Source organism: Neopelma chrysocephalum, unplaced genomic scaffold (genome assembly GCF_003984885.1).
Source record: "Neopelma chrysocephalum unplaced genomic scaffold, ASM398488v2 Primary Assembly neopelma1_69, whole genome shotgun sequence".
NCBI lineage: Eukaryota > Metazoa > Chordata > Aves > Passeriformes > Pipridae > Neopelma > Neopelma chrysocephalum.
Window position 1 is genome coordinate 6,272,177 of NW_020897729.1, and position 14,642 is coordinate 6,286,818.

The 14,642-nt window shown below is 36.6% G+C and overlaps 1 protein-coding gene across 9 annotated transcripts in view; it reads right to left on the reverse strand.

Annotated features, from left to right (window-relative positions):
- NAALADL2 (N-acetylated alpha-linked acidic dipeptidase like 2) overlaps window positions 1–14,642 on the reverse strand; it is a 457,652-nt gene that overhangs the window by 168,187 nt on the left and 274,823 nt on the right. For all 9 annotated transcript variants that reach the window (XM_027685645.1, XM_027685646.1, XM_027685647.1 and 6 more), the window contains one exon: window positions 5,900–6,019. In XM_027685645.1, coding sequence (XP_027541446.1) covers window positions 5,900–6,019 — 120 coding nt within the window. The remainder of the gene's footprint in view (window positions 1–5,899; window positions 6,020–14,642) is intronic.

Genomic DNA, 14,642 nt, shown 5'->3' on the forward strand with positions numbered 1-14,642 from the left:
AAGGAAAAAAAAAAGGATAAAGAATAAAACCAACTAACTTGAAGGAGAGAATCTCTGAAAAACTCAGGGTAGACAAAGGCTAAGGACAAAGGACCACAAAACAACTAGGTAAGAACAAGCATATTTTGCAGAAATATAATTTGGCTAATTAGCAAAATCTGCTTCAATAATTTGAATGAATCAACTTGAATTCAGTTTGGATTATCACGAGGAGCTCTCAGGATTTTGGGAATAAAGATGAGATTTTAAGAGGATGATAAATTAGAGAAAACCTGAGGATGATATTCCAGTGGATGTTACTAGATGATCCCTTCAGATCCAGATCTCCAAATATAGTTTTAAATGACTCTATAATTTTTATTTATATTACCTATATCTATGGCTTGAATTTTCAAGAAGGGCTTTAGGAAAGGATATAATATCACTAAAAGTCCCACAGCACTTATGTGGGAAATGGGTATATAAAGAATTTAGGAGCCTTGGAAAAAATTCCAAAAAAAAGCCAACCAAAAAGAACCAACCAAACCCCCAGTGTCCTTAATAATGAAATGCATATAAAGTGTTTACGTTCCCTAAAAAATGTCTGGGTTTTTTAATACAGTTTTTATATGTATATTTATATGCACACACTGTATATATATATATGTGTGTGTGTAAATAAATGCATATACACATATATTTGTGTATATATAGGGAGGGAGGAAGGGGTGGAAGGAAAAAGAGTCACAGTTAAATGGAGATTTACAATGTGAATTGTAATCTTCAGAATTATATGTGCTAGCCATAAAAAGTACTAGAGAGAAAGAAATAAACAATGTAGACAGTAGAAAAATGAAATTACTTTTTCCAAAGTAAACTTATTTAAAACTAACACAGTTATTAAATTGAAGCCTTTTTGTAAATTGCCTTTATTCTGGGAATCTTTAATATTTTCCATTTAGCAAATCCTTATCCACAAGAGCCTGCCAATAACCTCTGCATAAACATCCAAGCATCCACATTCCTAAACTTTATGACAGTTAAAAAGCAATTTTATGAATATTTATGCAGGCAGTAAATTATTAAAATAAATATAGATATTTACATGGTAGAACAACATCTTCATTTAATGGATGTGGAAAAAATGTTAATATGTGAACATATTAAAGATGAAGTGGTTTGGCCTTCAGGGCTTTTGTTACTCTATTAAAAGTTAATTTAGGACAAAAATGATGGCTTTTTCATGAATTGCAACCCCTAAAGATTAAATCATGATCAAGACTCACAACATTTTTCAAAAAATAAATCTGTTAATGGTATTTCCAGAGGCTGGATATTGAAACCACTGTGCAGTTCTCTCTTAAAAAGCCTCCTCTGGTTTCTTCTATGTGCTCACAGTGGTGACACAGAGCAGCTGTGGAGCAGAGGAGCTGGGTGCTAGTGAGGTGCTTTTGTCAATCTTTCTGTCACCACACATTTCCTGTACTATTAGAATATGTTCTCTACAAGCACCGTGGGCAACTCAAGGTGCTCTTTCTCAAGAAGGTGTTCTACATCACCTGAGTGATTTGCTTAATCGCTAGTAACAAACTTCACCATCTTTCCCCACGTTTATAGATCCTCCTGGTTCAAGGACGTCAGTGGTCTGCCCTGACCTCCTGTGACTATCCACTCAACCTCACCAGTGACCCCAACAGCCTGAGTTCCACTAACACACGAATTTTCCTTCCAGCCAGAACACAAGGAACAGGTCACTTTCAATCTCAAGGTGTGAGAAAACAAGGATTCTACTTCTCTCTATGGTAGTTCACTCCAGAAGTTGTGCTTCGCTTCTGTTCTACCTTTGTCTCATTTCAGCTCCCTCCTTAAGAAAGTTTTTCCTCTTCCTTACTCCAATCCCCTCTTAATTCAGAAACAATCCAGCTCTTACACATTGTCTCAGACTAAGTCACAAGATCCCTTTGGGAGTTGTCACAGCAGTTTACATTTTTTCCTTCTGTCAGTTTTTCAGCACTGTGAATTATTCGGGCTAACGAGTCCAAAATGACCAGACCATGGCTATGCCAAGTTAACGTGTCACATGAGGACTCCCTCTGTGCTTCCCTGCTCATGTTGTGATAGGAAGTTGTCACTCCAGGTGCTGGGAGCAGTAAATTCCTAAACATTTTGGATGCATTTGAAAATTATTCTACCCTTGCGATATTAAAAATGCTCCAGCCCTTGAAGCATTTCTACCATTCTTTTCTTCACTTTTTATATAATTTTATAAAAGAGTCTTGCTCCCTAACTGATCTTAGTGGTGCCCTAACAATGGTAAAACCCCTTTCCCAAACCTCTGCTCCAGTCTGATTTATATATATAAATACACATCACTTTTTTATCTATTCTTTTTATCACAGCAATGTAAACTATTTGGTGGTTGTTTTGGTTTTTTGTGGGTTCTTTTTCCTCACCCTAGAGTCAATGCTCTTGATGATACCCTGCTATGAAGGTAGGATCCATGTTATTTCTCTTTATAGCTGTAACTTATGATGTGGCTGTAGTAACATGTTGTTTGTTTGCAAAGATCTGGTTTAAGGGATTGAGATCTGTCTGCCAAGGGATTGAGATTGGCTCTGCCAACCCTCTGGACATGTGCCCATGGTCGTCATTCCTGTCCCTCTTGCCCTGAACAGACACTAAGTTCTGTTTCAGTGGAACAGAAATACAACACTCCCAATGAAATCTGAAAATCATATCCAATTACAAAAATTACCCCAGGTCAGATTACTGAAAATCTTGTTCTCACAAAGCAGCTTAAATTTATGAACCTTACAAAATTTAATCAGAATTACTCATGTTAAAGACTAAACTGCATATTCTAACAGCACATTAAATTCAGGTTTTTCTGCATACTCCAAATTCCCTGTATATTCCAATTTCAAATTACTCCAAGCTCTGAACTCTATCTGTTGTTTTCAATGTGTCTGAAGATATGAGAGATTGGCCCAATCTGAAAGACAAAGTAGAAGGTGCAAATTATCTCCAATCTTAATCCTTCCCCAAATTTTGTACCCTATCCAATCTCCACATACTAAACCTCTACTGCAAAAACATTGTCATTAATACCATTATTTTTCCAAATATTCAAATTTCCATCACTTGGGTTTATGTCTATAAATTATCCCCTTGCACATGAAGCTCTTTTCTACCAGCACGTCCTTTCTGTTAATGTGATATAAAGACTAAAGAAATGTTGTTCAGTTTTCATGGTGATTTTTCTGCCAGCAGCAGTTTATTATTTCTTTCGGGCCTTTTTCAATGGACTCAGTATGGAGAGAACAAACAGTAGTCAAGATAAAAAAAAAAAAAAAGGCAAATTAAATACACAAAAGGGGGAAATAGAAAAAACACATGAAGAACAGCAGTTGTTGATGGCAGTAAAAACAGAGAGAGAGAAAGAGAGAAAAAGTATATCCACAAAAGGGAAAATGCAAGCTGAAAAATAGACACATAATTAGAAACTCTGTTATGAAGATTAAACCTTGGTGCAGGGTCTATAAAAATAAAACTCAAATCCAGAGTGAGATATTTGTGTATTATAAAGTAATAATAAGAAGAAATTAAAGAACATTAAAACATGAAAAATACAAGTTAAATACAGAAATTAGAAAGAAAAGCAGTAAATATATACGTATATATAGCCACAGCTCTCTTATGAACTAGTGTTCTGTTTTAATGTGATGTAAAACCAAGCACATGGAAGACAGAGATAAGGAAAATATAGGGAGAGGAAAGTATCTGCTGAAACAGAAATGTGAGACTCAATAAGTGCAGAAACATAAACACTAGGGGGGAAAAAGATACAAAAAGTGGATTTAGTGGTGAGATACTGGGCCTGTTTAAACCAGCAGGACTTGCTGTTTAAGGCAATCTTTCACTTCAAATATTCCTTATGAAAGGAGAACCTATTTCTGATAATCTTTCTACATCTTCCCTTATGAGAAAAGTAAAGCTTACAATTATTTCACTGCCAAAGAGAGACAATTTATATTCTAAAAAACGATAGTTTACAGCCTCAAAAAAAAAAGGGCAAACTTCCTACCTGCATGAGGAGAACACAGAAAGAAGGTTTGGGGAGTGTATTTTTAGCTCAGATCCTGAGTGTGCATTCGAAGTCAGCCTCCTGATCACACCACACTTTGGTTCATACTGTATAACAGACCCTGGACGTGCAAAATGGATTCTTCTGGAGCAGCAGCTGAGCACCAGAAATGTAGCTAATGCACCTCAGCCACCAAATAGCACATATTTGGGACCAGGCTACAACCAACCCACACAAAAAGCTCCTGAGACGTGCCTTGTTCTCAGCACCACTTACTTTCCCCTCCTTCAGGCTGTACACTTTCCTAATTCAGACATAGTGCGTCCTCACAGGAACACAAACGGGTAAAAAAACCCATGTCAGAGACAGTGCTGTTACAGCAAACTTTACATCTTTATCAAATTCCTACTTTATGAGCCCTGATTGCTATTTCATTGTTTTTGTCAGTGGTAAAATGCAGCATCAGATCTATTGGTGGAAACGATGCGCGACAGCCAAGTTCCAGCAATGACAACTGACCTTTCACGGGCATAATTAAATTGCATCTAAATAATTTAAATAAACAGCTAAAGCTACTCAGTTGAAAATGGCATTTTTATTGAGACAAATCTTATTCCTATTGAAAAAATAGTAAGTGGTTGTTTTCTGAACCTGTGTTGTAGTCCCGACTGTACTTTCTATGGCCAACAGAGCAGATCCTGACCCTTTTAATGGCAAGATCTGGAGTCACTGCTCTTTTATAATTGCATTTGTTAATTTGGGAATTAATTGTTTAAGTATTTATTGTTCAGTGTATTTTCTGAAAGTCAAACCAGCATTTTTGCCTATAAAATATTTGCAACAGAAGGCAGTTACTGGGCATTTAGAGTTTAAATGTGGTTCATATGTTGAGTCTATTACGTTTAATGTGCAAATGGATTAGTGAGCTCCTGCTCTGTGCTCTCTGCCAGCACTGGAGTTGGACACACATGTACACATGTGCAGCCCTCCCCACACATAATCTCAGTTGAAGGAGGAGAAAGGAGAGAGTGGAAGAAGAACATGGTGGCAAAGGCAAATTCTCCACACAGCAAGGCTGCAAAATGCCATGATGAAACTAAGTTACAATGTCATTTATTAAATCCATAAACACTAGTGTCAGTCCTCCCATAGTGTGTGTTACTGGTGATTACCTTGCAACCTGAGCGCTGGCAGCAGCACATCCAAGTGTTGGATGTTGGACCCAGCCCAGCGGGGCTGGAAAGACCCACAGAAGCCTGAGCTCAGGTGAGCATAGACTGTGCTCTGCCTCCTCTCACAATATGCTGAGCCAAACTACACACAACTACAGCCATCAAACCAAGTACTACGTGCAATTATGCAGAAACAAAAGATTTCAGTGCACTGTTCTATGTATATTTTTAAGGAGACACAGATCCAACTATTCCTGATATCAGTTGCCTTTTTTTTTGTTCCCTCGTGCTTTATTATTTCTTTCAGGGATTTCTTTATTTGCCAAAAGGCTCACAGTACACCCAGGAAAAATATGACAGACTACTGGGGCACTGCAAGATATGCAGCAAAATAAATAACTGTAACACATAAAAGGCATTGCAGAGCGAAGTGGTGAGTATTAAGGAAGAATGTGAATGCCAGTAAGTCCTGACTTAATGGGATAGAATGGGACAGTCTTTGTTTTGGTATTTTGGAACTGAAAAAAACGAACAAAAAACAAAACAAACAAACAAACAAAAAACACAAAAAACCAAAAACCAATTAACCAACCAACCAAACAAAAAAACCCCAAAACCAAACAAGTGAATAATTCAGCTAATGTATAACTAGGTTCTGACTAACCTTATAAAGCAAAGGTGATTGTCCTAGCTTCAAAAGTGCAATTTTTTTGGTCACGTTTGTAATGGCTTGAATCCGGATCAGGTCTTCCATGGTCCCATACTGCACATCAACCAGCTCTGCCTGCAAAGAGAAGACAAAGTTCAGGCTATACCTACAACCACACATTACTGAGGGTGCTCCTTGCACAGAAACAAGGTTGTTTGCTTAAGTGCAACCACATGAGCAATTGCCCTACCCCAACTTCTCATCAGCAATACCTGTAATAGCAAAGAACTTAGGAGTGTAGTCTGACAGATAATTTTATGCAGTTTTCACTCACAATTCATCAGCTGTGACGAAATCCCTTCTTTTTTTTTTTCTAGTGGTTATAATTGATGCTGATTCTTGTGAGAATTTGCCCTCATTAGCTACAGGAATTTATTTAAAATTGTCTAAGTCACTCCTGCTTTGTTTTTTTTTCTTAGAAGGAATCAGTCTTGTAAAGCATTTCAGGAAATGTGTGATTATATTTGTCACTGATGAAAATACACAGATAACACAAACTCCACCAAACACACACAGTTTTATGTGGTCTCATATGATTCCTGAGCAGCCTTTCTCAACTACTGAAGTATTTTCTTATATTCCATCAGCTATCCAAGCATTACTCAGATAGCAATATTAAAAGTGTAAACTTTTCTATTAACACATATTTTCAAATTCTTTAGAGTCACTTCCAACTAAAAGTGTTTAGAGCATGGAGATCTTCAGCTCTTCAGTTAGGACACTGCAAGAAAACATAGTAAAGTTCTAAGTTACTATTAAATGTCAAGCACTGGCAGTAATGGAAAAATATTTCAAGATGTGTTTTCAAGGATTTTTTAAAATACACGTAATTCAAGAATGACCAAGGGCATTTTTCTCACACACGCTTACAGCAATAAATTCTGGTGAAGACAAAGTAGGAGGATAATCAGTCTTGTACATTACTATTTTAGAGTGTTATGAAGCTTTCAGGACACTGTTGAGGACATTCTGGAACCTCTAAATCCCTCCACAGTGTTCACATTAAACATAAGTACAAGAAGACACAAGGATATTACATGAGTGTTTAAAAATTAAAATAGGAGGAGCAGTACAAGATGGAAAAGTTTCTCTTTCAGTACAGTTTGGTAACTTAAGTGTGGATTCATTGCCAAAGGCAACAGTTCTGATTTTGGGTATCTCTACACAAACTGTTTAAATTCTAGCAACAGTTGTTCTGGATATGTAGGATGTGTGAAATTTTACTAGATTCCTGAATGTGGCTATTTTAGGACAGTATTTACCCTTATAAAACTGTATCTGAATGTTTTGTCTGAGTTTGCATCTCAACATTTAAGTTGAAAGCATATAAAAATTTTGCCAAGGTTCCTGTCTTATTAAATGCATTCTTCTAAATTTTTAAGATAACAAGTTTCCAAGTCTGTAACGTGTCATCAGTCCTGTACAAACCAAGTATTTGGAAAGGTCAGCCCAAGTTATAAGACACTTTTGAACAGCAAATATCAGGCTTAACATCAAATACTGAAATTTAAGAAGAGAAAAGCTTGTTTCTTCTAAAATATATGAGGGTTTTGATATCTAAAGAACTTGAAAACTATTTAATAAGAAAATTCAAATGGTGACTACAAGCTGAGATCCAATATATATTTTTCCTGTATGACTACAGCATTTAAAAAGTAAGATAAACACGTGAAGACTTTATATTAGTAGAAGGTATTTTATGTTTTACCTAATCTCCAGCCTCCAGTTATAGAGTTAACCTCAGATGAGGAAAGGGTATTAACCAGGGTACTTCCTTAACTTCATACAATTGTGGACCTTATCTTTATCTTAATTTGTACCTCCATATGTGTCAATAGATACACTTCAGTGCAACAATTATTAACTGTCTCATAAGTCTTATGGCTTGAGAGGTTATGGGAGGTTACATCTAGGATTTCTAGGGATACTTCTATCTAAGTCCTTTGGACCCATTGCCATTGCCACTTACCCTCCCAAAGCAAAAATCACAGCTTTCATCATTCATATGAGAGAAACTGCATTGAATTTTCATGAGGCAAAATCAATACACGGATATATAACATAATGAAGTATCAAGCCATTTGCTGCTCCAGTATGCCCATGTGAAAATGAGATCCCTGCCCATCTACATTCATGTGCTGCTCCTCTGCACACCACTAGCTGCTTCTCCAGGGTGCTATCCACTGCTCTGTAAACAACAAAACTACATGTGTGCACAATTATTAATGCATTTAGCAACTGCCCTTGGATGTTCTTAGTTAATTTATGGATGCAAACTGCATCTTCAAGAGCTGCTCACTGGTCTTTCCGAGGCAACACATGAGCTCAACAAGAGAGAGGCAGAATAAGAGGCCCTGCAAAAGCACTGTTCATTTTTTAATTATGTGAGAAGCAAACTTGACTCCCTGCTGCCCCAAACACTCCGCAAACTATGTTCTGTGTTCCAAATGTTAAAAGTAAGCCCCAATGCCAAAGCTATTAAATACATTCATACATTGAGAGTACATGGAAGAAGTCATTACATAATGAATGAGCAGCTGGGTATAACATAACAGAGTTACACGTGCTTTTATCACACATCTTCCACACGAAGGATAGATATGTCAAAGCTCAGTATATAAGAACTCTTTCTTCTGCATTTGCCTGAAAACAAGCATGACTTAAACATCCTGTAACTGTCCAGCTTTAGGGGTACTTGCACACTTCTATTTCACTGTTAAGTCTGAAGTGGTTCTCTTCTCATCACAAATCTTTGACTTTTAATTTTATCTTTTGGGGAACCGTGGGTAAAAACTGCACATCTACCAAAGTAGGTTATCACATTCTGGCAACATCACATGTAGCCGGCAGCTGGAAGTTTCCACAGTGAATCTCAGATTTAACTTCAGCTAAAATGACCAAAAAAAAAAAAAGGAATACAATAGTCTCTGTAGTAAAACTATGCATGGCTCATCCCAATGAGTGAAGACAATAACCCACTGGAAGAGTTTAGAACACCATCATAACATTTTGTTAATACAATCCAGAAACTAAGAGGTACGCATTAAATTATGAAAAGAGTTTTAAAAATTATCCCTGCCCCTCCCCTTCTTCTGCACTGGAATACCTTAGTAAAATTATTAACAGAAAGCAAAATGGTTTGCACTACTTAATAACAACACCTCATCAAATACAGCACAGCAACACTAGCTCAGAGTACTCGGTTTTATTTTTGTTTAATAGACTGGGACTCAAATAATTGGACACCTTAATTCTAACATAAAACAAAATATGGAAAAAATACCTCTTCAAAATAATGGTGAAGAATTGTATTAAATCCAAAGACTTCTACCTTCTCAATAATCCACTCAGTAATTGACAGACCATTTATGTTGCATGAAGGCCTGTTTTAGTCAAAACATTCCCAACACCTTTAAAAATGAATAAAGATTAAATTTTCTATTATTTCTTTCCTTTTTTTTTTCTTAAGAAATGCTTACAACATGACATAATCCTCATTTTACACACACCAGCTTTTTAAAAAGCAAAATACCCTGCCCTCAACTACCCATATTGGATAAACTGCTTTCCTATGGTAGGATAATTCTGTTCAAAAACAAAAGAGAGCTCATCTTTTTAACAGGTGCCGAAAAAGGGTACTTGTCTACTTGGTTTAGATATGCAACAGTAAATCCTCTTACCCTAAAACTGGGAAACTGCTAAGGAATGAGTTGTTTTATCCATCTGAATTAGGTACTTACTCCTCAAATTGTTTCATGCTAATCTGTTTGAAAGATATGACTATTTAGGAACAAATTGTGATGTGCATTATGGAGTTCAGTAGTATTCCCCCATGCATGAAATGAAGTAGGGGTAGGTAATAAAACAAACATTTTTAGGAAAAGTAATTATTTTATGTTAGACTTATTATTCGTTTCTAAGTCTCAAGATGATGCTCAATGAGTTGCAAACATTCTATCTTAAAAATTTTAATAAAATCCCCCCAAAACAGAAAAGAAAAACACTCTTAAAATGCCACAGTCAAGATAGGCATGGATTTTTTTCCTAATTTCTTCTACTTATCTCCAAAATGAAACAGAATAAAACAGCGTACTTCATATCCAGTCACAGAGAACAAAGAGTAGAATAGGTCTTGAAAAGGAAAAGCATGAATAACTGTATGAAGCAGATGGCAGCTGGGGTCTTGAAGATGCTGAATACTATTTTTTAAACCTTGCTTTCTCTGTGAATGATGAGACAATTTTAAAAAAATTAAGTTAAATAGGTCAAAAATAGTAACAGAAATATGTTTGTCTTATCACATTGTTATCAATCCTCTTGATTGAGGAACGGGATTTAATCACAGCATTATGCATCTGTATCAGATTGTCACTGATTTGCCAGGGGCACACAAGGCAGGGAACAGTTTAAGGGAAGAACCCAAAAGAAAAACAAACACACAAAAATAACCCCCAAAAAACTCAGAGCCACTACATCCAGGAAGGGATGTTTCTCACAACCGCCAAAATGCAGATGGAGTCAGTTTAGATAAGAAAGCAGCTCTCAAAGTGGGGAGCTCAGGGTAGAACATCACCACACCTAAATAAATACTTTCATTATTATTTCTTAAGAGAACTCATTAAGGTCAGTACTGATCAATGTCAAAGAAATCTGAAAGGTGTAAACATAGTACACAAAAAAACCCGCAACAACAAGGAGTAGCACACAGGATGTCTGTGGTGAAAAATCTTCTCCCTCTTAATGCTATCTGTTGTTAGAGACACAGTTCAGTAACCTTGAATTATGAATATATTTTAACCAATACCAATCTGTTGACTCATATTAATGAACAGCTTCTCCCTGTTTGGGAGGTCAGGACTGTGGAAGCTGCAGGTATGAAAATCACTGATAAACAGTAGCACAGTCAAAATCATATTTCTGACAGTGCTGACCTACCCACCAAAGGGTTTCAGAAATGGATGACCTAAAAAACCTCCAAATATTGAAGAAAACTAAATATTAAATATGTAATTCTAGAAGTATCAACCCTCAGTTCTGCAACTGTTCAGGTTTACTAAATCCCCTTCTTTCATCCAGGTCAATGCCCTTCATTTGTCCTTCCAAACTCAGCTACTATTTTCAGTTTCATCACAAAATAAAGGCAACAGAAACATCCAATGCACAATCAATCACAATTAAATAACCTTCAACTAGTCATCCTGCCTAAAATAAAACTCCAAAATATATTTGCAAATTGTATCTGAGGAGGCAGCATTCTGCAATCAGGACATGAGGCGAACTTTAATTAAACACTTCACTATAATTTATTTGCACAGCTCTGAAATTGAGGCTGAAGGCAGCATTCAGCAGAGCATAAAAGTAAACTCAAGCTGGTTGTAGATCAAAGCTGGACACCAATGAATGCAAAGAAAGCAGCAAATAAAAAACTAGTTGTTTTCCAAAATTGAAGAAAAGGAAGGAAGAAAGAAAAGGGAAGATAACAGAGCTGTGCCCAAGTATGCCAAATCTTTTGTTAGTGTAAACTCTGTTACACCTTCTGACAGGAGCTGCTGCTCCCATTCCAGTCAAAAGCATCCCTGTGATAATCAGAGAGCCACAGCTGTCTCCCTGTGATTGCCACCACCCAAGCCTCCTTCAGGGTCCTCCTGAGCACACCAGAGACAAACAGGCATGACCATATTTTATATACTTACTGTATTTCTAGGGGAATGTTAATATCCAAACTTATCTTTCACACTTTGTCCTTCACTTGGTTCCAGGCAAAAAGAGGGACAGGGAGAGATCTGTGTTCATGGGTTCTGTGGTGTCTGCTGACTGTCTCTAGTGCAATCACAGTGCTGAAGGTTGAACTGAGAAAATAATATGCCACACTAGTGATTTCTTTTACAGTAATGGCACTTGGTGTCAGTAGGATCCATCACTCTGTTCCTTCATGGTTAGGACTCACTGAAGACAAGTGCAAGTGCAGTGACGTTTTATTTTCTGCTTTATGTTGCAAGGATCAGCATTGCCAGAAGAGGAAATAATCTAGAGAACACATGATCAAGGGTATAATTCCACATTTAGTAAAATTAAACAATTATGACACAAAATAGAAAGAAATCAGGGAAGAATTTGTGGCAGATATCTGATTTTTAAGAAGAGAGATGTTGGGGAAGGGGGGTTGTCACATGAAAAAGTAATTTCTTATAGAGCTGTTTTTGCTACATAATAAAAATGTGTTTCTTTAGGACTCAGTTTCCATGAGAACACCATAGTCCAGTGTTTACAATAATTTCAAAATAACACTATCTCTGCAATCCCCTGGTGAGCTTTCCACTCTCTATGTACTTTAGGAAAAATTTCACGTAAGATCTTAAAATCCAAATATTACTTTCAGTGTTTTGTGTATCCTACGACACTTGGCCATTCCCAACCTGTCTTGGAAATGTCAGTAATTCGGGGTAATTACACAGAAACATTTCCGTGATATGCCGTGAATGACTAAACTATATATCTGAAAGTAAATTCCCCTACCTTCTTGGCCAAATGTGGACACTACTTATCCAGACTTTACTTCTAGTATCACAGGATTCTCTATCCTTGAGCTTCTTTTTATGTCTTATTAGAAAACTGGAAGGAGAAAAATAATCTTATGCCTTGAAAATTAATAACCTAATGGATTTCCAAGGAACTGTGTCAGGCACGCTGAGAAGAGATGATTTGTGCAATTTGAATTTGAACATGCTGTCTGAGCCCAAAAAAGCAAATAATTACATATCTGGATTAACTGAAGCTGATTTTGCTCTGTTCCAATACTATTGAGATGCCTCTGACCAACAGTGTCTGGGTAGATTTAAATCAGAGAACTTCAATATTGTTCCAGAGAGAAGACGTGTGAAGGGTCTTTAGAGAACTACCTAGAAATTAAGTAACTAGTGAATCTTAGCTTCAAGCACTGCTCTTCAAACAGATTCGTGACGTTTTTCTTCATGGTTATTAGCACCTTACTCTATTGAAGTTTTTCTTTTTTTGCCTCAATATTCCTTCCCCTACAATAAAATTCTAGAGTAATTCAGTATGACTCACAGTGTCAGCTTACAGTCAAAAAGGGTTCTTTGTGTCTAGGTTTTTATTATATAAAATTCCACACTGCATTATAATGGCAGCTAAAACTGTAATTTATACTAAAAGAGGAGAAAAAAAAGAGATGTTCCTTAACCTCAGTTTGATGGAGTTTGGCCTTGCAGTCAAACTTCCCCCCTTGTCCCACCTGTCCAGCTCACACAGCTCCATCCCAGACAGGGCTCTACTGAAACTTCTCCTACAAGTTGCTTTTGCTGTTACAGGATCATTTTTAGAACGACAAGGAGGTTAAATTTGTTTGCTTGCTTGCTTTTTGCAGTTTATTGCAGGGGTTTTTTTCCTACCAACTCCGAGGGAGACTGAATCAAGATCGAAGCCTTTTTATAGCCTACAGAAAAGAACCTCTTCGGTGTTTTATGGTTACAAAGCCCCAAATAAATCTGAGCTGACACAGCTCAGGTCCCCGTAGATCAAGCTCATCCTGGAGATTCCTATCTCTATATCTATTTTCAACTTTATTTTTCCTTCTTTTAATTCTTTTATACTCTCCTCCTCTGTCCCAAATCACATTCTTTGGGTTTCCCAAAAGGAAAAACTAATACTTGAATGTAACTTCTTAGTTGATGATATCCAGCAAGATATCCAAACAACAAATACATATTTTGTTATCTTTTCTGACTATATATAAACAAAAATCTAACTTTTCAAGTTTCTGAAATAAAATATTGTTGTTTTCAGTCACAATTGACTGCTATGTATTTATTTTAAAATCTCTAAGAACATTGACTTTTGTTATAAAACAATTAACTTTTGTTGTAAAACATTAAAGGACACGAGATCATTGAATGTCTAAAATACTACCAGAAATTTTATTATTTCAAACTTTCATTAAGCAGTGCTGATTATTTGTCACTTCACTAGTGACATAATTTTAAATTTTAATGATTCTTTCTTATTTGTGTTTAATATTATTTATATCCTCCTCTTTTTAAGAGTTAACTGCAGAGCTATTTAGTACCATTAGTCCCTAAAGCATAAAGTCACATTGATCATACTTTTCTAAGAAAAAACAGTAATCTGTATTTGCCAGCCTACTTGGTTCAGCTTATTTAGAGGTACTTATTCATGCAAATATACATTTACAAATCACAAAGACTAAGGGTAAACTAAACAAAACAGAAATTACTCAGCTGTGATGTGGGATCTTAAATCATAAGCTACATATGTACACAGTAAATTATAATGGTGTGCTTTAAACTTGGCTTTAAAATTTTCAGTGGAAGGGTTTTAGGTCCAGCCTCATTACATCTGAACTCAACAAATTCTCAAGGCTGGGCTGCCGTGTGGTGGAGGTTTCATTGGCTTCTCTGAAACACAGAGAATGAATGCAAAACATCCAGAGGCTGCAGAGTGTCCTCCTTCAATGGCCCTTATATCATACACTGAATTAAAACCAGACATTCCCTCCTATAAAAGCTACGAGCATTAAGCCTTCAGAGAAAAAGCTTGAACTTTACAGAAGGTGCCTGGAAGCACTTTATATAAAAACGGACTCTGCAGGACAGCTCTGGCAGGGATGGATCCAATCTCAACTGGGCAGGAGAGGTACCAAACTGAACTGGGAGAGCTCCCC